General features: G+C 48.4%; 1 protein-coding gene across 10 annotated transcripts in view; it reads right to left on the bottom strand.

The window, feature by feature from the left end:
- The window catches only part of LOC116439095 (basic salivary proline-rich protein 1-like), a 42,225-nt gene that overhangs the window by 17,489 nt on the left and 1,689 nt on the right, over nt 1-23,047 (bottom strand). For 2 of the 10 annotated variants that reach the window (XM_032098193.1, XM_032098200.1), the window contains exons 4-6: nt 22,803-22,851; nt 20,300-20,472; nt 11,187-16,821 (exon numbers count right to left, since the gene is read on the bottom strand). In XM_032098193.1, coding sequence (XP_031954084.1) covers nt 16,715-16,821; nt 20,300-20,472; nt 22,803-22,851 — 329 coding nt within the window. In that variant the 3' untranslated portion in view covers nt 11,187-16,714. Of the gene's footprint in view, nt 1-11,186; nt 16,822-17,948; nt 20,075-20,109; nt 20,237-20,299; nt 20,473-22,771; nt 22,852-22,944; nt 23,012-23,047 lie in introns of those variants that run through there. The other 8 variants (XM_032098194.1, XM_032098198.1, XM_032098202.1 and 5 more) reach the window with 8 other exon arrangements.

Genomic DNA, 23,047 nt, shown 5'->3' with positions numbered 1-23,047 from the left:
AGCCTGGAACTTCCCCCCTGAACAAATTCAGAATCCAGCTGAGATGGGGAAGTATCCGAAGGAAAACTGTAATAATGTAGATACAAAAATGCTGCTAGCAAGGATTTTCTTGCTATTTTCTAAGTCCGTGAGAGACTTTTCTCTCTCACAGAAGAGGTAGCAGAGTTATGTAAACAACCAAGCCACCTGCAACCTTGAAAAGTCTTGTTTATGGTATAGTAGGAAAATATTTTGACAATGGATGTTTTAGGATTTTAGCCAATCACCCCAAGGGGTGGCTGGTCCTTTGTCCAATTAGACTATGAAGAAAAAAGTCTATAAAAGAGTTTGTAAAATAATTAAATGAATAAATCTTTCTTACTGCACAATTCCTACCTGCTGGATCTTCTCTCCTCCTCCCTATGGCTGCGGGACACGGTGATATACCCTAGGGCCCAGGCCAGCGGTAATATTTGGTGCTGCCTGACGTGATCTGCACTCTCTGATGTGCCCTGCTGCTGCAAGCCAAGCCGAATTTCTCTAGAGGTACGCTGTTCCCCTTCTCCCCTGGGACCGGGAGGTCCAACGTGACTGAGAAATGGCAAACAGCGGCTCACAAACTGACGCTGTGGTACTGGTCTGGAAAGGTGTGTTTAGTATAATGTACACCTCCATTCCTGAAAACTCAGTTCGGGAATTATTAGACTGGGCTACCTTAAAAGGGATTTCCATGGACAGAGATACTGCCCTGGAATTTGCCTTATGGCAGGAACTTGGCTGTGCTGTCCGACACGAGCTCCCGACTGGGGATCCAGCAGCGTTAGAATTATACAAAACCTGGCGTTCATTATTTTTTCTGCTGACAGACCTTGACTGTAGCAGCAGAGCTGGCTCGCCTATTTCGGTGATGAGTGACAGAGGAATGTCCGTGGAGGACCCCGCTGACTGGGATTCCAGGGCAAATGATGGTGGATCCGGAAAAACCCCCCCGGCTCCACAGGCAGAACCTGCGCTGCCTCACCCTCCACAATTGCAGGGCTCGGCGGCCCCCAGGGACCCCGCGCCGGCAGAGGCGGGGGGGTCGGGGCAGCAGGAGGGTGTGCAGCCTGCCTTACTGTTCAGCTCGGCGGCAGCCACGGCTTATCCAGGGCCGCAAATTAGCGGCTTAGCAAATTGGACCCCCAGAGCGGCTCCTAGCTCGGTTGTCTACGCACCAACAGAGCCAAAATCACCCGGATGTCCTTTCTTAGCTGGTGTAGCGCCAGGCGAGACTGCACCGAGACTGCCTGGGTGTGGTCCGCTGCCCTCCTTGGTGCTGGACTGTTCTGCACCGCTGCAGAACCGAGCCATCGACCTTTTAATACAGCATCTGCCTTTGCTGACAGAGTTACCGAACATATCCCGAAAGCTGGAGGACCTGTTCAGCTTGCTACTGCTGCGGATGCCAGAGCCACCCTGCCGTGCGGTGCACACCAGGCCCGCGCCGCCAGCACCGCCCGCGGCACCCGCGGGAGCCGCGTCTCCAAACCAGGAAGCGGTGCGGCCAGCGGCAAAATTGGAAGCAGCGCTGCCGCTGGAAAACCAGGAAGCGGCGGTGGCTGCAGAGCGGCGGCCGGGGGCAGCGGTGCCAAACGCGGCCGCAGAGCAAGGGCCAGGGGCGGCGCCAGGCGCGGCTGCAGCGCAAGGGCCAGAGATGGCCCTGAACGATGCCGCGGTGTAAGAGAAAAGCGCGGCGCCGGGCGCGGCCATAGCCCCAGAGACAGCAGCAGCAGCTCCAGTACCGGTTTGGTTGGGACCAGCCGAGACGGCCTCCCGTAAAGAAGCTGCTGTTGAAACTGCAGCGCAGCCAGCTGCAGTCTGTGCTGTCTGTTCTGGCTCTAGCAAACTTAGCCAAAGTGCCCCTCTCCATCCATTTCCATTCACTCCCAGCACCTCAAAGTTGCCTTTGCCTGATGATTCATCGGCAGGCAGTGAGGCAGATGAGGTTCTGGCCCCAGGTCGTCAGGTGGCTGTAGCTGCGCGGTGAAGGAAAAGGCTGTGCCGGTCTTGCCCCTGGACCTTTCAGGACTGCACGGTAACAGTGCGTCCAACTCACTACAATCGCTTCTTAGAGTCAGTTAAGATGTGAGCTTTGGAGGAGGGTGACTGGAGGTTATTGGAAACACTTGGAATGCCAAGTAGATCTGAGGATTCTGGGCGTAACCGGGAAGCTGTTAAACTCCATCCACAGGCTGTGCCAGAAGTTCAGGATGGTAGTGACTCCCCAAAAGGGGAGATCCAAGCTTTCCCAGTGTATAAGGCTCTCCCAAATTCAGGCGAGCATGATAAGCATGAGGTAATTGCTTGGAAAGTTGCCCAGGACCTGCAATCCAAGGTGGCACAATATGGGCTAGGTTCTGCTGAGGTTATGCAGATAATAAGGGTGATAAATACAGATTTGCTTTCTCCATTTGATATCAGACACTCAGGTCAAATTCTGCTTCAACCTGTACAATTTACAGTTTTTGAGAATACCTGGAGAAAGCTGGCCTACAAGGCTGCATTAGGGAATATGCAGCTCCCTGCTGCCAGTCCTAGATGGACAGCAGGAATGGATGCTTTGATGGGGACTGGTCCCTTCTCTGATCCCAGTCTACAGGGTAACTTGTCCTCTAGCGTCCTGCAGCAAGCTCAACAGGTCGGCGTGGCTGCCCTGTTGAAAACCAGAGTTGTCTGCGCTTAGAAATATACTGAAATAGTTCAAGGGAAATCAGAGTCATTCCTCTCTTTTGTAGAGAAAGTCGCTGCTTCTCTCGAGAAGCAGGTTGAGGATGACGGGTTAAGACAGATGTTGTTAAGGCAGTTAGTGAGAGCGCAAATGAAGAGTGCAGAAAAATCATAGATGCCTTACCAGGAGATCCTGAGGTTAACAGACATGGTTGAAGCCTGCGCTAAGGTGGGATCTGGGAACCAGAAAAGGTCTGCTTTGGCTGCGTTCCTGCAGCCTGTTCACACATCTTCTGATTGTGAACCAAAGCAACCAAAACAGGCAAAAAAACGGAAGCAGCCTAAGCCAAACCAAAAAGAGAACACACTGATCCCCCAGTGCAAGAGGTGTGGCAGACCAGGGCATTACTCGGACTATTGTAGATCCCGGACTCATGCCAATGGTCGGCCTTTGTCGGGAAACTTCCGCCGGGGTGCAAGGAGGGGGAATTGCTCTCCGATGCAGTCACTCCCCCAGAGAGCGGCACAGGTACAGGCACAGGCCTACCCAGCCACCCTAGAGACAGCACCCACGGATCAGACGGTTTTGACGTCCACACCGCAGCCACAGTCGCCTTAGACTCTAGCGGCATTTATAAGGTTCCCTTGGATGCATATGGACCCTTAGCCCAGGGATCCAGTGCAATGCTGGTGGGAAAACCTGATGTTGCCCATCAAGGAATCTTAGTGCACTCAGGAGTTATTGATGCTGACTTTAAAGGTCAGATTTGCGCTATGGTCTCCACGCAAAAACCCCGTCACTATTCCTGAAAAGACCTGCCTTGCTAAATTAGTGCCTTTTAAGTCTTGTGTCCCCAGGATAGAACAACAAACTCACGAAGATAGCGGCAGTGGATCTACGGGACTTCCGCAGGCCTTCTGGACTGCAGACATCTCTGACCAACGGCCACAGATGACATGTACCCTGATCCTGCCAAACGCCCGTCCACCCCGGACTCAGCTTCGAGTCTGCAGGCGAGAGACAACTGCCCCAGGCAAAAGTCTGGGTGCAGAATTTACTCACTAACCAGTGGGAAGGCCCTCATGAGCTTATCGTTTGGGGTCGTGGGTATGCTTGCATTTCCACAGATACTGGGGTACGGTGGCTACCTTCAAAATGCGTTCGCCCTGACCTACGGCACCAGAGGCAGAACAGGCAACCTCCAAATGATGACCAGAACGCCAACCATCCAAATGGCGACCAGAATGTAGATCATCAGCCTAATGACTCTTCTGATGATGACCAAGATGTTGACCATCAGGCAGATGGTCCTTCTACAAGCAGAGACTGGGATGGTCCTTCCACAAGCAGAGACTGAACCTTAAATTTCTTGTTATGGAGTCAGATAGTTAAAGTCTTAAGGACATAGTTGGAATTAATAACTGATGTAGATTTCTATTTAGGATTAATAATAGAGTTGTTATCTTACAAAACAAAAAGGGGGAATTGTAGATACAAAAATGCTGCTAGCAAGGATTTTCTTGCTATTTTCTAAGTCCGTGAGAGACTTTTCTCTCTCACAGAAGAGGTAGCAGAGTTATGTAAACAACCAAGCCACCTGCAACCTTGAAAAGTCTTGTTTATGGTATAGTATATAGAAAAATATTTTGACAATGGATGTTTTAGGATTTTAGCCAATCACCCCAAGGGGTGGCTGGTCCTTTGTCCAATTAGACTATGAAGAAAGAAGTCTATAAAAGAGTTTGTAAAATAATTAAATGAATAAATCTTGCTGCACAATTCCTGCCTGCTGGATCTTCTCTCCTCCTCCTCCCTATGGCTGCGGGACACGGTGATACACCCTAGGGCCCAGGCCAGCAGTAATACAATAACAACACTGTCTTGGGGTGATGTTATGATGTGTATCCCATATCGCTGCCTATGCCCAGAAATTCATTTTTGTGCCTTTCTATGCCTCTAAACTGAGCCTGAGAGGAGGAAGAAAAAAATTGAGCAAAACTTTCTCAAAGCAGCTTGCAGCTCGTTCAAGGTCATATAAAGATAGAAGGTTTTTTTCTCCCCCCAGCTGCGGCAGGGGAGCAAGGAAGCACCCGGCTTGCTGTTTTTCCAGTCAGCTTTTGGCCAGTTTGTTTTCCAGTTTGCTGGTTCTCCGGAGAGAGACTGAGAGTTGGACTTTGCTTTTCCTTCTCTGGAATTCCGGATTTTCTCCCTTTTCTACTGGACTGCTTTCAACCTCAGAGCACATCGGGAGGACTTTCCACCGGGCACAGAGGGCCTGGCCCCCGCCCAAGCCCCAGCTCCGAGGAGACCAAAGGGAGGACTCTAACGCTTTCTCAGGTTTTTCCTCCACAGTGAAAGATTTTACCATTTAACCTTATTTTCCTTTCCCGGGTGTTTGTTAAATAAATAGTTTTATCTTCACTTTCCTTCGAGGAAAATTTTTTTTTTTTTTCCCAAACCTGGTGGGGGAGGGGTGGTTGTGCCTTCTCTCAGAGGATATATTTCTAAATTTGGCCAAACTGGTACAAACACTGATGAAAAGGAAAAGCTCATTGCCATGTGCTGGGTCCTGGCTAACGCTTACCGCACGCTGCTGGATTCTGTAGGGCAGAATATACAGCCAGAGGGGCAGGAGAATAAGCCAGCAGACACCCCAATCACTCCAGCTGCATCTAAAGCAGATTGGGAGCCTAAACCAACAATAATTGCCCCTGTCCAGAGAAAGAAACACAAAGCCAAATCCATTCGCCCAGTGGATGATGATGAGCAGCCAGGACCTTCACAGCCAGCAGAGGAAGTGGAACCTGAAATCATTACCGAGTCCCTGTTCATAGAGAGCCTTCGTACCCCAAGGAAAGATTACACCCGACGGCCTGATGAAACTATATTAAGTTGGATGGTCCAAATCTGGGACACTGCAGGTGATGGTACAATTCTGGATGGCATTTGGGATCCCTGTCATGTGATCTAAGTATCGACCATGGAATGACAAGGGGCCCTGAACTCTTGGTCTCTGAACACGGCTCTTAAGAAGTGTGAAGGAAAGATACCTGTGCCGAGAAGATCTCCAGCTGCAGCTAAACCCGTGGAAGACCATGGAACAAGGGATTCAATGCCTGAGAGAACTGGCAGTGACAGAGATCATATTCTCAGATGACCAAGCAATTAGGAGCCCTGACATGGAATGACGGGGACGAGACAGTGAGTTCTATGGTGAGGAGGCTCCAGGCATATGCAGACACTGTGCATGGCTCAACACAAGCAAGAATTGCAGCTGTGGAAAAGAGTCTGTCAGAGACCATACAGAAGATGCAAGATAGGATGGACAAGACTCATCAGAAACTCAGGAAGGAGCTGAAAGAGGGCCTTCTCCAAATCGCAACAGTGCAGGTCGGAGGCCCTGTTACCAGAAGCAGACGTCCCACGGCTAGGGAGAGAGCGTACACCCCAAGAGCTGAACTGTAGTTCTTCCTGTGTGACAGTAGGGAAGACATGAGGAGGTGGGATGGAAAACCAACTTCTGTCCTGGCAGCACAGGTGTGTGAATTGAAGGATGGTAATGCTGAGAGAGGGAGTTCCACCAGAAAGGAAGTAGCTTGAGTTTTGAATGATAACCAAGACTAGAGGGGCCCTGCCTCTAGCCAGGTAGAGGCCAGGGAAAATTGCGTCTTTTGGACGGTGTGGGTTCGATGACTTGGCACATCAGAACCACAAAAATACGAAGCCTTGGTTGACACGGACGCGCAGTGCACCTTGATTCCATCGAGACACATTGGGGCAGAACTGATTTCTATTTCTGGAGTAATGGGGATCACAGCAGTTGACCCTGCTTGAAGCCAACATGAGCCTAACTGGACAAGAGTGCAAGAAACATCCTATTGTGACTGGCTCAGGGGCCCTGTGTATTCTGGGCATAGATTTCCCCCATAGCGAGTACTTCAAAGACCCAAAGGGACTCAGGTGGGCATTTGGGATTGCTGCTGTGGAGGCAGAGGGCATTAGGCAATTGAGCACCCTGCCTGCGCGGACTGAGAATCCTTCTGCAGTTGGGCTCCTGAAAGTGGAAGAGCAACGAGTGCCAATTGCCACCTCGACAGTGCACTGCCGGCAGTATTGGACAAATAGAGATGCTGTGATTCCCATCCACAAGATGATCCGCGAGCTGGAGAGCCAAGGGGTGGTCAGCAAGACCCACTCACCCTTCAACAGCCCCATCTGGCCTGTGCGCAAGTCTGACAGGGAATGGAGATTGACTGTGGACTATCGTGCCCTGAATGAAGTGACCCCACCGTTGAGCGCTGCTGTGCCGGACATGTTGGAGCTCCAGTACGAGCTGGAGTCCAAAGCAGCGAAGTGGTACACCACTATTGACATTGCCAATGCATTTTTCTCCATTCCTCTGGCAGCAGAGTGCAGGCCTCAGTTTGCCTTCACCTGGAGGGGTGTGCAGTACACCTGGAATCGACTGCCCCAGGGGTGGAAGCACAGTCCCACCATCTGCCATGGACTGATCCAGGCTGCACTGGAAAAGGGTGAGGCTCCAGAACATCTGCAGTACATTGATGACATCACTATGTGGGAGAACACAGCATCAGAGGTATTTGGGAAAGAAGATCATCCAGATTCTCCTGGAAGCTGGTTTTGCCATCAAGAAGAGCAAAGTCAAGGGACCTGCCTGAGAGATCCAACTCCTGGGGGTGAAGTGGAAAGATGGATGGCGTCAGATTCCTACTGAGGTTATCAATAAAATCACTGTGATGTCTCCACCGACCAACAAAAAAGAAACACAAGCTTTCCTAGGTGCCATAGGCTTTTGGAGGATGCACATTCCTGAATATAGTCAAATTGTGAGCCCTCTCTATCTGGTTACCCGTAAGAAGAACGATTTCCACTGCCCTTAACAGCAGCAAGCCTTCACCCAGATCAAGCAGGAAATCACTCATGCGGTAGCCCTGGGTCCGGTCAGGACAGGACCAGAGGTGAGAAACGTGCTCTACTCTGCAGCTCGGAATAAAGATCTGTCCTGGAGCCTTTGGCAGAAGGTGCCTGGTGAGACTCGAGGTCGGCCACTGGGATTCTGGAGCTGAAGCTACAGAGGGTCTGAAGCCAACTACACCCCAACAGAGAACGAAATCCTGGCTGCCTCAGAGGTAATCGGCACTGAAGCACAGCTCCTTCTGGCACCCCAGCTACTGGTGCTGGGGTGGATGTTCAAAGCAAAGGTTCCCTCTACCCACCATGCCACCGTTGCCACATGGAGCAAGCGGATTGCCCTCATAACACAACGTGCCCATATTGGAAACCTGAATTGCCCTGGGATCTTAGAAATAATCACAAATTGGCCTGAAGGTGAAAACTTTGGTCTCACTGATGAAGAGAACAAGTGACATGTGCTGAGGAAGCTCCACCATACAACCAACTGCCATCAGAAGACACACGCTACGCTCTTTTCACCGACATTTCTTGTCTCATCATAGGGATGAACTGGAAGTGGAAAGCAGCTGTACACACAACGGGTTGCAGAAGCCACTGAGGGAGAAGGTGGATCGAGCCAACTTGCTGAACTCAAAGCCATCCAGTTGGCTCTAGACATTGCTGAAAGAGAGAAGTGGGCAAAGCTCTACCTTTACACCAATTTGTGGATGGTAGCCAATGCTCTGTGGGGGTGGCTGGAAAGGTGGAATAAGGCAAACTGGCAGCGTAGGGGAAAACCAGTCTGGGCTGCTGAGGAGTGGAAAAGTATTGCCACTCAGGTAGAGAAGCTACCCGTGAAAGTCCATCATGTAGATGCCCATGTCCCCAAGAGTTGGGCTGATGAGGAACACCGAAACAACGAACACATAGATCAGGCTGCGAAGATAGAGGTTCAAAGATAGATTTGGATTGGCAGCACAAGGGAGAGTTGTTCGTAGCTTGATGGGCCCATGATGCCTCAGGTCATCAAGGCAGAGATGCCACCTATAAGTGGGCACGAGATTGAGGGGTGGATCTAACTATGGACAGTATCTCCCAGGTTATCCATGGCTGTGAGACATGCGCTGCGATCAAGCAGGCCAAGCGGGTGAAGCCCCTGTGGTATGGTGGGCGGTGGTCCAAATACAAGTATGGGGAGGCCTGGCAGATTGATTACATCACACTGCCTCAAACCCGCCAAGGCAAGTGCTACGTAGAAGCCACCACTGCATGGTTGGAGACCTACCCTGTGCCTCACGCTACTGCCTGGAACACCATCCTGGGCCTTGAAAAGAGAGTCCTTTGGAGGCATGGTACACCTGAGAGAATTGAATCTGACAGTGGGACTCATTTTAGGAATAGCCTTATTAACACCTGGGCTAGAGAACATGGCATTGAGTGGGTGTACCACATCCCTTACCATGCACCAGCAGTTGGCAAAGTGGAATGGTGCAATGGCCTGCTCAAAACCACCCTGAAGGCACTGGGTGGGGGAACTTCTAAAAACTGGGAGTTGCATTTAGCTAAGGCCAAATGGTTGGTGAACACCCGAGGCTCCACCAACCGAGCAGGGCCTGCCCAATCCAAACCCCTGCATACAGTAGATGGAGACAAGGTCCCAGCAGTGCATGTCAGGGGACTCTTGGGAAAATCTGTTTGGATTACTTCTGTATCGAGTAAAGACAAACCCATCCGTGGGGTTGTCATTGCTCAGGGGCCAGGCTGCACATGGTGGATAATGCAGAAGGATGGAGAGACATGTTGTCTCCCTGTACCGCAGGGAGATTTGATGGTGGGTGAGAACCGCTTGTAATGTTGGAATGTCTATATATGTTTGTTGAATGTTGCTGCCACTGTTTGTATATAGCTATGTATATATGTATAAACGTGTGTGTTTGAAGTTGAAATGTATTAATTTAGGCATTGAGCAGACGGTATGGAATAAGGGGTGGAATGTCCTGGAGTGACGTTATGAAGCTGCTTTATTCCTTAACCATCTGCTCAATGCCCAAGTATGCTGTGCCTTTAAGATGGACCCGGCAGTGGGGCCGGAGCCACTGACCCGAGGGGGAGTTGAATGGTTTGGCCCAACGGCTCCAGGGGTCAGGAGGGAGTGCGCCGGGAGCTCTGTGCTGGTTTTCTGGGGTTCCTTTGTGTTCCAGCTAGTTGGGAAAAGGTTCTGTTGTGTTTTTTTCTTGTTCTTCTTTTCCCCTTTCCTTCCCCTTGCCTCACTGCCTCCCTTCCCTCCTCACCGGTCTGGGGAGTCTGCGGGGGCAGCCCCAGCAGACCCGCGGGGTGGCCCCGGCTGGTCCGAGCCCACATGTCTGTTCCCTCTCTGAGAATTTGTTGTATTTTGAGGGTTTTTTTTTATCTTGTTCCACCCTGTTTTGTTTGTTACTAAACAGTTTGGTTTCTTTTTCCCACCTTCACTTCTTGTGACCCATTTGTCTCATCGACGGAGGAAAAGGGGAGGCGCTTCTCCCTTTGCAGGAGACACTCACTCTAGAGTGTTTCCTCCTGAAGTTTTGTCTCAAAAACTGAGACATCTTTTAAAACCCAAGCGCAGTGAGACGCCATTACAAGCTCTTACAGTATTTACTGATGGCTCTGGATGATCCCACAAATGATTTTTACTTTGGAGGGTCAATGAGACTGGTACGTGGGCATCTGATGTGACTGTAGTTCCTGGGTCTCCACAAATTGTGGAATTAGCTGCAGTTGTTCGTGCTTTTCAAAAATGGCCCACGCCTTTAAATTTGGTAACAGATTCTGCTTATGTTGCAGGTATTGTTGAAAGAGCTGAAGCTGCTGTTTTGAGAGAATTGTCTAATGTTGATCTTTTTCAGTGGTTGCAACAATTAATTTTCCTTTTAGACACCAGACAACATCCTTATTTTGTTATGCATGTTTGCTCTCACACAATGTTACCACGTGTTATAGCAGAAGGAAACTGACAAGCTGATTTGCTTACCTTACCTGTTCAGGTACTTTCTGATTGTTTTGCACAAGCCAAACTTAGCCATTCCTTTTTTCACCAGAATGTTGCAGCCCTTTGTCGCACATTTGCTTCAAAGTGCCAGCAAGCGGAAGACATCATTGCTGCTTGCCCTGATTGTCAGTCATAATTTTGTGACAGACTCACCGGGAATTAACCCACATGGCCTACAAAGCCTCCAGGTATGGCAAACTGATGTCACTCACTATCCTGAATTTGGCCACCTCAAATATGTTCACTCATCTATTGACACTTTCTCAGGTGCATTGTTTGCATCATGTCACACAGGAGAAACTGCCAAAGATGTTTGCCGCCATTTTTTGGCAGCTTTTGCAGCTTTAGGGATTCCCCAGCAGATTGGAACTGATAATGGTCCTGCTTACACTTCTCACTTACTTTCCTCCTTTTTCACATTATGGGGAATCATATTACAGGCATCCCTCAGTCCCCCACAGGACAAACAATTATTGAATGTGCTCATTCAACACTTAAGCGTCTTTTAGCACAACAGAAGGCTGGGATGCACACCAATGGAAAGGCTACACAAGGCACTGTGTGTTTTTAATTTTTTAATTTGCTATGGTGATAGCAAGGTTCCCCCTATAATAAAACACTTTTCCACTTCTAAGGAAACATCATTAGACACAGGGCAGAAAGCACGAGTCCCTGTAAAAGACCCAGAAAGTGGGAAAATCATAGCTCCATTTCCCCTCATTACATGGGGAAGGGGTTATGCTTGTGTTTTCACAGATACTGGTCCTCGTTGGGTTCCAGCCTTCATTGAACAACCAGCTGATCAGAATACACAAAAGGATTAATGCCCTTGAATCGGTGATATACAGATAAAGACTCTAGTGTGTGGGCACATCTATGGCTTGCTTGAACACTTGGAAATCTTTGTTGAACAATGGCCCACTACTGTGGTGAAATATTCTAGCAGTACTCTTGTTAAAAGGTAAAGCTTGATTTATGCTAACAAAAGCTTTTTTAGTATTAATGCTTTTTTCTGTTACTTTTGCTTCGCCTGTTAATCAGCCAAAAGCAAATGTATGGATAACTTTAGCCAGTCTAACAGGGCAGGATACCTTATGCTTGGCTACAGCCTCTCCTGAGAATCCATTTTCTACTTGCCTTGTTGGTTTACCTCTAGATGAGGCCACATCCCTCTCAAACTCACATTCTTGATTCGGAAAATCACGCCGATGCTTGGGACCAACGGGTCCCATATCTCCCTCACGCAACTCTTGAACCCCAAGAAATAGAGCTTTTAGGGTCCGTAAAAATGGACCTTTGTGTTAAGTTTAACTATTCTGGGAGCAACCAATCTAAAGCATGGGATGTTTCTGTGACCCAGCCTATATTAAGAAATGCAAGCGCTTGCTGTAATTACACTACTAATATTTTCTCTCACTCTACTAATGCTCCATTATCACTACCAGCAGGAGTGTTTTTTATTTGTGGAGACAGAGCTTGGGCTGCTATTCCATCTCATATTAAGGGAGGCCCCTGTAGTTTGGGGCAACTCTTGCTGTTAACACGCAACACATCCATAATTTTGCAACATAGATTTCCGCAGAAAGAAAAACAGTATTCATGCGTTTGCCCAATTGTCATGATAACCTTGACTTTTGGTCACTACAGCGACATTGGGCAGCCTCTTTTTTTGCTCCAGGAGTAGCAGCCAGAAAAGCACTGGGATTGTTAAACAAGCTAGGGTGCGGGCTAGCTCCACCAACTAATGCTACTTCGCTTGTTTTAACAGGATTGTTAACCAATGTTGATTCAATTAGATATGCTACATTGCAGAATCGAGCTGCTATTGATTTCTTGCTCTTAGCACATGGACATGGATGCGAAGATTTTGATGGAATGTGCTGTATGAACCTTTCTGATCACTCCCAATCTATTCACGTGAGTATTAAAGCTTTACAAGATAGTGTAGCCAAATTAAAAGTAGAAGATAGAGCTGATTGGTTTAATAGCCTTTTTGGAACTGGGGGATCACTGGATGGATCAAAAATTTATTTAAGATGGGAATGTTTATATTACGGGTGCTGTTAATCATAGTGATATGCTTGCCTTGCTTGATTCAACGTATTCAGAGATTGACTAATAAATCAATAAAGCAAATAATGATCGTTGAACAGAGAGGGGGAATTAACAGGAACCAGAGAGCAACGAAAGCTGATAGTTGTGCAGACCTTCTAGCCTTGGTGCCACAAAAGCCATGGGACAGATAAAAACTCAAGGCAAGAACAAGAAGCAGAGACAGAACAAAGCCCAAGGCAAGAACAAGAGGCAAACATGGAATGAACAAGATGCCATGACCTGAGCCTCTGGTGCAAAAGGATGATTAGCCAGGACACTGCTGTCACAAGAGGGAATCTGCAAGGACTTGATAGTGTTGCTATGGGAATGCAGCAGGGGGGTTTGAGCCTATGGATCTGCCCAGAAGTAGTAAACTATAAAATGCTGGTGATGTGTACAATAAACTGGCTTTGCTTGCTACACCCAGTAGAGTCCATGCCTCTTTAATCCCCGCACCTGAACGTGTATTAACACCTGGAACTTTTGCATGACAATAGAACTAAGGAGACCATTGTGACATTGTGGGGCCTCATCAAACCAAGGGTCCACTGTTGACACTGTGGAAACAAGGATACCCTTGTGACACTATGGAACCTTATCAAACAAGGAGACTATTGTTACACTACAGAGCCTCATGGAACCATGGAAACCATTATGACACTGTGGGGCCTCATAGAACCACGGGGCCATTGTGAAACTGCGCAGCTTCATGGGATCAAGGAGCCATTGTCACTCTGTGAGGCTTTGTGTAACCAAGGGTACAATGTGATGCTACAGAACCAAAGAGTCCATGGTGATACTGTGGGGTGCCATGGAGCCAAGGGGTCGCTGTGACACTGCAGGACCTTGTGGAAGAAAAGGGCTATTGTTACAGTGCAGAGCCTCACGGAACAATGAAATCTATTGTGACACTATTAGGCCCTCTGGAACCAATGAGGCCATTGTGACACTGCACAGCCTCATGGAACCAAGAGGCCATTTTGGCACTGCAGGGCCTCCTGAAACTCAGGGTGCATTGTACCACTGCAAGGACTTGTGTAACCAAGGGACCATTGTGACACTGCAAAGCCTCATGAAACCATGGAGACCATTATGACACTTTGGAGCCTCAAATAATCAAAAGGGCCCTTGTGGCATGAAGGGGATCATAGTGACATTGTGGAGCTCCATGGAAACAAAGTGCCATTGTGACACTGCAGGGCCCAATGGAACCACGAAGTCATGAGACATTGCAGGGCCCCAAGCAATCAAGTGGCTTTTGTGACACTGCCAGGCCCCATGGAACCGGGGTCCATTGTGACACTGCATAACCAAGGAGAAAATTGCTACACTGTGGGGCCTCACAGAACCAAGGGGCACTTGTGACACTGCAAGGCCCAATGGATCCAAGGATCTATTGTGACACTGCAGGGCATAATGGAGTCAAGGGTATTATTGTGACACTGCAAGGCCCCATGGAACCAAGGAAATTATTCTGACACTACGAGGCCTTGTGGAACCCAGGGATCATTGTTACTCTGTGGGGGCTCGTGGGACCAAAGGTCTATTGTGACACTGTGGAACAAAGGACATAATTGTGACACTGCTAGGCCTCATGGAAAAAAAAGGCCATTGTGACACTGAGGGGCCTTTTGTAATCAAGGGTCCATTGTGACACTGCAAAACCAAGGATACCATGGTGAATCTGCAGGGCCTCATGGAACCAAGGGGCCATTTTGACACTGCAGGATCCAACGGAAGCAAGGAAACGAGGAACGGGTCTGGCTGACTTGACCTCCCAGGGGCTGCGTGACAGGTCCAGCTGACCTTGGCATGCCTAGGGCTGCTTCTCATCTGCCCTTAATACACCAGGGCTGCATGCTTTCCTTCCTGTGGGAAAGAATCATCCTTCTTCTCCAGGCGCCCATGGCCAAAACTGGGATTCTACCTCCAAAATTCCATATATCCAAGGAGTGCTCCCAGAGAAAACCTATCATTACTGTCAAGTCTGACTGACCTTCTGGCTTCCTGAGGGCCAGCTTTCACCTGGCTTCCAAACACTGGGGCTCCATGCTTTCCTTTTTATGGAAAAGAACCTTCTTGGTTCTTTTTATGGAAAACTGCCTTCTTGTCCAGGCACCCATGGCTGAAACTGGGATTCCACCTCCTAAAATTAGGTATATCCAAGGATTACTCCCAGACAAACAGCATGCCAATACTGTGTCTTTAACTGCTGCTGTTATAAATTTTTCAGAACTTGTTAAGTCAAATACAGAAAGTGTCCCAATCATGGATGGTAGCCCTGGATGTGAAAGATACATTTTTCATGGAAGGGGCTTATCTTTTACAAGTGAGGTTTTCACTGGAATCCAACAAAGCAAAATTTGTGCTTGCCTGAAAGGGAGTGCCATACACCTTTAACAGACTCCCACAGGAGTAGTAACATTCTCCCAGGACTGCACTTTGCACTTGCCAAAATTTTACAGACAGTTTCACTCTCTCCAAATAATCTGACTGGAGGAGAGCCCCCTGAAACTGCAGGGGAAGCTGCAATAGTCATGTGGCAAGCACTTTGTGAAGTAGTAGAGATTCCACCTGAATCTCAAAACTTTTTTATTAATTAACACTGCCAGTTGCATTTTCAAACAAGCGTATTTCCTTACGTTTCTGTTTCAAAGGAATGCTGAATGAACTGCACCTGGATGGATGGATTAGGCTACACCAACCTTGAATGTGTACAAGGAATACTGTCATTGGTTTTAGCTGTGATACTATTTTTGCTATGCATCCTTATTTGGAGACATAAATTTTGAGGATGGCAAGTCAACAGGTTGGATTTATGATATTATTCTATGCCCTGACAATGCAATTCCCCCCAACTCATAAGAAAGGTGCAGAATGACCATGCTCCCAAGCTTATGTTAAGTACACCACAAGTGTTGGGATTCCACCCAAAGGTAAGGACAATTTGAATCTTGTTGTTGTGGTTGTAAATAAAGCTGAATTATATCTCAATAATGAGTGGGAATGGGAGAAAATTGATGATGTAGGATCAAGATCACACATAACACCCATGACATTTCTGAAATACTGGCACTCCAGGCAATGCCCAGGGAAGGAATAAAAATAGGGTGCAGAGCAATCCATGGGTCTTCTCATGAAAAACCCACAGAAATTAAAATATACCATATCGATTTTACTAGACCAAGTAACAAGAAATCCTATTACCAGAAATCAGAATCAGATTGTTGGTACAATTTCACTTTTACACAACCTATGCTTCACATCTTGCTCACAGGGAAAATCGGGTGTAGAACCATAATTTGATTTTTTAATTGTAGAACCCAAATAGTGGGATTTGTGTACGACGGGGTGGCCATGGATAGAGGAGTATCTGCTTTTTGACATGCCTACACCTGGCCTAAATTTATCTACAGTGGCACTGCACAACAACATCACCTTCTACAAGCAGGAGTGGACCATCATACACGAGACTGAAAATCAACATCCCATCTCTAAACGGAATTAAAGGAGACATCATCTTGACAGGACACCAAGTTCAAAATAACACCAAGTGCATGACAACAGTCTTACACATTGTTATAAACTATGTTGAAGGAAAAGGTGGTGTAAATTATGCCAAAGGGAAAAACAGCATATATACCTGCTCTTTTAAGCATGAGTGCTGGCACACTCATTTAGAATATTCCATCCAACACTTGTAATGTGTCTCTGGACAGACCCCAACTCTCGATCGATCTTGGGCCTTCAATTCTAAATTGTTGTTGAAGAAAACAAATTCTAAATTGTTGTTGAAGAAAACACTCAGCCTCCAACAACTCCACCTTCTATCAAACTGTCTCCTCACATCTATAACATTGGTCCTTAATAAAATATACAGGTCAACAGCAAGTGTTATTTAACCCAACATGGTCTCTCAGATGAGTTAAGCTGTTAATGCAGGATAATGTTTCCACAATCCAACCAGCTTGCTCACCATTCCTGAAAACTTCTTATGCGGGATGGTTGTGTACATGAGTTCTCACTTCATCCATGTGAACCAGGATGGATGTGACTGGCATCCTGGGAACGGGATTGGGAGTTCTAAATAGCGTAGAGTCTGAAGTAATAATAAACAAACTAGTCACAATTAACAATGACTTAAATAAATTGCAACACCCTCTATGATCTTCCCTTTTGGCTTTGGGAATTAATCAATGGCTTCTGACAGATATATTACCTGGGGAGAGGGAGAGAATTATGAAAAGGACCATTAGTTGATCATAGATGCACTTAGTGTAGTTAAACTAATATCTCTTTGGTGTTTAGTTGTATTCAAGCTCATCTGTGAATTCAATCAATGACAGCTGCAGTCATAGGGGAAGGAAAAGAAGGCATCTTACCCACTGAAATTCAAAAGCTAATTTGGGACAATGTGATTAAATTTGAAAGGAAATTCCAATCCTGGTAGTACCTAGTAAATTTTACCTATGACCCCATCAGCAGCACAGCCACAGCTTTCATGTTAACAATATGCAATGCTTTGGTGTATGAGATATACCCAATCATTGCATTAGGTTTAAATCATGATGGGACTGTACTCTATTCTCTGGAGCATAGATTATAGGCCTGAAAAGATGGAAATCAATGGCAAACTGTCAATATCAACGCATGCATTGTGCGGGAGCAACAAGGATTCATTTGCGAAAGTAACACTGTGGGAACCCAGAGTGCAGAGAATATTTCTCTGTTTTGAGGGGTTTCATCCCCCTGAACAACACTGTTTTTGACCTCTGCCCTTGGAAAAAACTGCCTACTCTTAGAAAAGAACTAGAAACTACACTAGTGTAAATTAGGTGATAGACTACTATGTAAGATTGTCACAGAGTGAAAAATTTAGAGGTTTTGGGCTTGTTAATGTAGTAAATAGATAAAAGCAAAAAACATCAAAATGGAGGATTGTTGTTGTTCTCCAGACCTTCTTCTTCTCCTACTCCATATTCTGCAGTAAAAATAGTTTGAGATGATTGGACAAAGAATTCCGCAATTCCTGGCTGTGTTACTAAATAATTGGTAGAAAAGTAAAAATAATGTACGCTTTTAGTAACCATTGGTTAATTTACCTTTAAAAAGGCTGTGTAAATATTGATAATTGGGCTCTCTCCTGCATTCCCTGCTTTGTGCTGTGTCTGGGTCATGCTAGTGGCTCTATTTCTCTGATAAGACTTAATAAACAACTATCAAGAAGCAGCAAAGACTGAGAGTCCTGTTCGTCTCTGGAACTCCTGGCAAGGACTTTAAAAACTCTCCCATCAGGAGAGGTTTGATTACGGCACGATCAGTGTCAAACACCATCAAGGCCCAAGACATTTGTCTCAACACTGAGCAAAATGTTTGTCATTTTGAGATTCGTCCCAATGAAAACCTGGAAGCAGTACTTGTGTATAGTGGTAAAGGATGCATTTGCATGAGAACCTCTTGCAATATTTTATTTGTAGATAACCCTATTGTAGATACAAGTAATCACTAATATTTGTACTTGTTTACAGGATGAGATTTTAGTTATCTAGCTCCCATTACATCCTATCAATTTTTGCAATCTAACTACACTCTGATTCAAGATTTACAGCCTACGCCAATTGTTATGAACCTCACACTGGTAAAGGAACTGTTACAACATGCAGACCTGAGACGCTTGCTGAAACAAGCTCAAGAGAATGGGCAGAAGACTTTGGCTACCGTCCATCATGACATGGAAGACATACATTGTGTGATGGTGAAGAAAGATGGAGAACACTGAAGGTGAAACACTCTTTTTGGATGGTCACCTACAGCTACTGGAATTTTCAGATGAATGCTTCACCCTGTTGGCATTTTATTGGTAGCAACCCTTTTGCTTTTTGTTCTAATAATTGCATTGTATGTTAAAGTTTGGATGATTATGAAACAATTACTATGAATATTAATTAATAATTAATTAATTAATATGAAACTTACTGACTACCCTCACTAATACTAAACCACCCATGCACTACAACTGTACTAAACCAAAGCATGAAATATTCTCAAACTCTGTTTGGATATTGTGAAGTTCGAGTGACTATAGTCATGGGGTGGATTATGTGGGAAAATGACTGGAGACCCTGTAGACAGGTAACTGAAGACACAATCAGAGGAAACTGAGGAGTTATATTGGCATCTTAACGGGAGTTACAACCGTATGGAAATTATACGGTAAAATCACAGCTGCTGCTCCCTGGATGGAATGTAGTTGGCAGGACTTGAAACCTATTCCAAAACGATTCCCCATCCACACACACCTGCTGAGGGGGATGGAATGGAGGGTGGGACAGAGCGGAGACACCAGGGCCAGCCTCTGTGGAAATCTTTGCAGGGACAGGAACTCAGTGGTGCTTTGCAGCTGGTAAACCACATTCCACCTGTCAGCCAGGTGAGATAGGGGAAGATGTCCTGCTGCAGAACCAGCAACTGTGGCAAAATCCCTCTCCTTATAAGAACTTGCTTCATTAAAGCCTAATATTAACACACCTCCATCCCAAAGGTACCTGCCCCCAAGGTTCAACTCCCCTGTCACTTGGGCACAAGCTCTGTGTTCTTTTTGACTGTATCTTTAAAAGCAAAGTGAGAGAATTTTACACCCATCTGTAACACAGGTGGATATTGACTTGAGTTACTCAAGCTCCACCTAAACACAAGGAAATTCTATAAAAGTAAGTTGAGGATGGGGTAAAAGTTGGGGAAGACTCCATCGTAACTGCTGGGATCAGGCAAGAGGCTAAACTGGTCTTCTGCCCCATAGGCATACCTATTGGGTAAGAATTATACTCTGTGTGTTCTGAACATTTTCTTGGGGATTAAAGCTTGTAGTTACATTCCTTCAAATATATTTTTGCAATCAGACACTATCATCAACTACCTTCAAACCTGAACCTGTCACAATTTTATATTAATAAAGAGAGTTATTCCATTAACTGTCAGTGTGAATCCTTCCCGGGCACTGGCAGTTGCTGGCAGCAGGGAACACACTCCAATAAAGGGGAAGAGCTGCTGAGGGCTCTCCCTTGTGCTGTTGGTGTCTCCCTGACTCAGTCAAACACCACCTGATCCAGCAGGGTGGCTCAATGCAGAGTTCCCCTAATGGGATGGTGACAGACAAATTGGGCACAAGGGTCTCAGCTTTCCTGGGCACTGACTAAGGGAGTAAATCTCCCCACACTAAGGGTGGAGGAAGCCTCTCCTTTCCAAGTGACACTCACTGGGAGTAGCTCAGCAGAGGGAAAATTGTGAGCAAAGGAAGGGTAAATTCTGCATAATTGAAGTCTTGAGAGCAAAGTCCCTGCCTTGCAGATGTGCTGCAAGGGAGCCTAAATAAGTATCATCATCATCATCATCATCACCATCAGCTCTTTATTTATAAAAGGTGAAACACTGACCTCTTGCATAACACAGCCCAGATGAATTATGGAAAGTAAACCAACATTTTAAAGCAGCAAATCCATGTTCCAGAGAATTCCCTGGCACAGGAGGAAATCCATGATTTACTCTTAAATTCACTTTCTGGTTAAAACCAAACCCACCTGATCTCCCGTCTGAGTTCACCTGACACCAGCTAGAGCTTGGGAAATGTTTCTTGCTCTGCTGATGCCTCCTTTGGTGCCAAGTCCCTTTCACTGCTGTTGTCTCTCCTCCCCGAGCAGATCCCCAGGTGAGGAGGTGCTGCAGGTGCCAGAGCAGAGATTCCCCTGCAGCCCTGGAGAAGAACAGAGTGAGGCAGATGCTGCCTCTGTGCCCCAAGTGCCTCCACCTGAGGGACTCACCCCATGGAAAGGGACCTGGAGCAGCTCCTGAGGGACTGACACCCCTCCAACCCATTTCCCCCAGGAGCTTTTTCATCAGGTTTTCTCTTCCTGTCTCTTCCTGAAGCGTGAGTGATGGAGCAGCCTGGAGGGGGGCGCCCGGGGTCAGCCAAGGTCACCCACCCCAAACCTCCACCAGTTTTAGCATGCCAGGCTGGTTTGGGTTGGAAGGGACTTCAAAGGTCATCTCAATGCACCCCCTGCCATGGGCAGGGACACCTTCCACCATCCCAAGTTGCTCCAAGCCCTGTCCAACCTGGCCTTGGACACTTCCAGGGATGGAGCAGCCACAGCTTCTCTGGGCACCCTGTGCCAGGGTGTCACCACACTCACAGGGAGGAATTTCTTCCCAATAACCCATCTAACCTTGCCCTCTGGCAGGTGAAAACCCTCACCCTCCATCCTGTCCCCTACCTACATACATATCAGCCCAAAAACTGGCTCAGGCAGTCCCTGCCTAGCTGTGGCCATCTGGGGTAGCCCCTTTTGGGGGGCTCGGGGGAGTGCTGGGCATTTGGGCAGATCTATGGGTTGTTTCAGGGGGTCTCAGGGGGTTTTAGAGGGAGTTTGGGAGGGCCCTGACGGTTTATAGGGTGTGCGGGGGGGGGGGTCTCTGGGGTATTTTGAGGGGACTCCAAGGGTATTTGGGGTCTAGTGGGGAGTTTGGGGGAGTATGTAGGGGATGGTGGGGGTCTCTGGGGTTTTGGGGGGCGGGGCTATAGAATGTATACTGCAGGTCCCCAAAGTCCTCTCAACCTCTCCTTCACGTGGCAGGATTTGATCTCCACCTGTCCAGGAAGCTCACCACAGATTGTTCCCGACTCCCATGAAATTTTTTATGTACGCAACACGCAGGAATGCTTTTCCTGCAATTTCCCTGGCTCCAAGAGGGACCATGGGAGCGGCACGAAGAGGTGGGGGGCTTGTCCATCCCCCACATGGGCAACTGCAGTTTTAATTCAAATTTTAATTAAAGGCTGAACTGTTGCCGATACTGCGATAGGGTCAGGCTCTTTCTCACACCGCTGTCATCGCACCGATTCCCCGGGCGCTTGACGGGCCCTTGGAGGGCAGTTGGGGGTGCTTGCGGGATCACTTAAGGGTCTGGAGGGTCACTTAGGGGTCGGGGAGGCAACTGGAGTGCACTTGGGGGTCCGAGGGGACATATAGAGGGCATTTTGGGGGCCAGTAAGGGACCGGGGGCGGGCAGGCTTAGGGATCGCGGAGGGCACTTGAGGATCAGGAGGGGGACATCTGGGGGCACTTACGGCTCAGGGAAGCACTTGGGGGCACTCCCGGCCCCGACCGGGCTCTCGGGGGCCGCGGAGCATGACGGGAACCGCGGAGCATGACGGGAACCGCAGTCCCGGCTCTACAGGCGCGTTACGGCGCCCCGAGGCATTTCGGGACTTGTAGTCCGGGAAGTGAGTAAACTGGCGCGGAACCGGGGCACCGCCCCCAACGCCGCGTTCTCGGGCGCCGATTGGCTCAGAGCGAGGACGGGCGGGCGCGACGGCCAATGGAAGGCGGCAGGGCCCGAGGGATTTGGGGGCTGTTTCTGACGCCCCCCATGACCCCCCACAGCCCCCTCGGGGGCAGAGGGACACCAGAACCCCCCGGCGCCACGTTGGCCGTGAAGATGAAGAAGCCAGGTGAGCCGCCCCACACGGGTTTGGGGCTTCCCCTGCCCGATACGCCCAGCAACCCCCCCAGACGCCACAGTGTCCGCCCCTCGTCCCCACAAAGCCCCCAGCCCTTTCCTGGGCCTCCCAAAACATCCCACAGACCCCAGGACAATTAAAGACTCCCCCCCTCCCCACCCCCCCAAAGCCCAAGGGTCCCCCCAAACTCCTTCCTGGACCCCCAACAACTTCCACAGACATCCCCCAACCCCATAGAGCTCTTCTGGACCCCCTATAGACACCCAGTGCCCCTCCCAACCACTCCCGATTTCCGGCGCTCCCCATACACCCCCAAACCCCTTTGGGCAGCCTCAGAGCCCCTGCAAACACCCCACACACCCTCCTGGACCCCCTAGAGACGTCCAGCACCCGACCAACACCCTCTTTTGAGCCCCCAGAATCCCCCAAATGCTCTTGGGGCCATATGGGGGGAGAGGGGATTGGGGGCAACGCCAAAGGTGGGGGAGGAAAGGGAGGGGATTTTGGGGGTCTGCCCACCTCCCTGGTGCAATTTTGGGGTGTCATTGCTTTATTGAACCCACCATGGGTTGGGGGCGCCCTGGTGGGGGTTCCAGGAGGGTCTCGATGGCCCTGAGGGGAGAAGGGAGAACAAATGGGGGGTTAGGGGGACCTGGCGGAGGCGCAGGGGCAGACCCCTAAAACTTGGGGATGGGAGCGTCCTACCGAAGCCGTCCCCTTATGGCTCGGCGGTGGCATCGCAGCATCCAGAGGAGGGGGTCCCCCAAACAGCCTGGGGGGCCTGCGTGTCACAGGGGGTGGCAGTACC

Source organism: Corvus moneduloides, unplaced genomic scaffold, assembly GCF_009650955.1.
Source record: "Corvus moneduloides isolate bCorMon1 unplaced genomic scaffold, bCorMon1.pri scaffold_98_arrow_ctg1, whole genome shotgun sequence".
Classification (NCBI taxonomy): domain Eukaryota; kingdom Metazoa; phylum Chordata; class Aves; order Passeriformes; family Corvidae; genus Corvus; species Corvus moneduloides.
The sequence above is the reverse complement of the archived record's forward strand: the minus strand, read 5'-3'. Positions and strand labels throughout refer to the sequence as shown.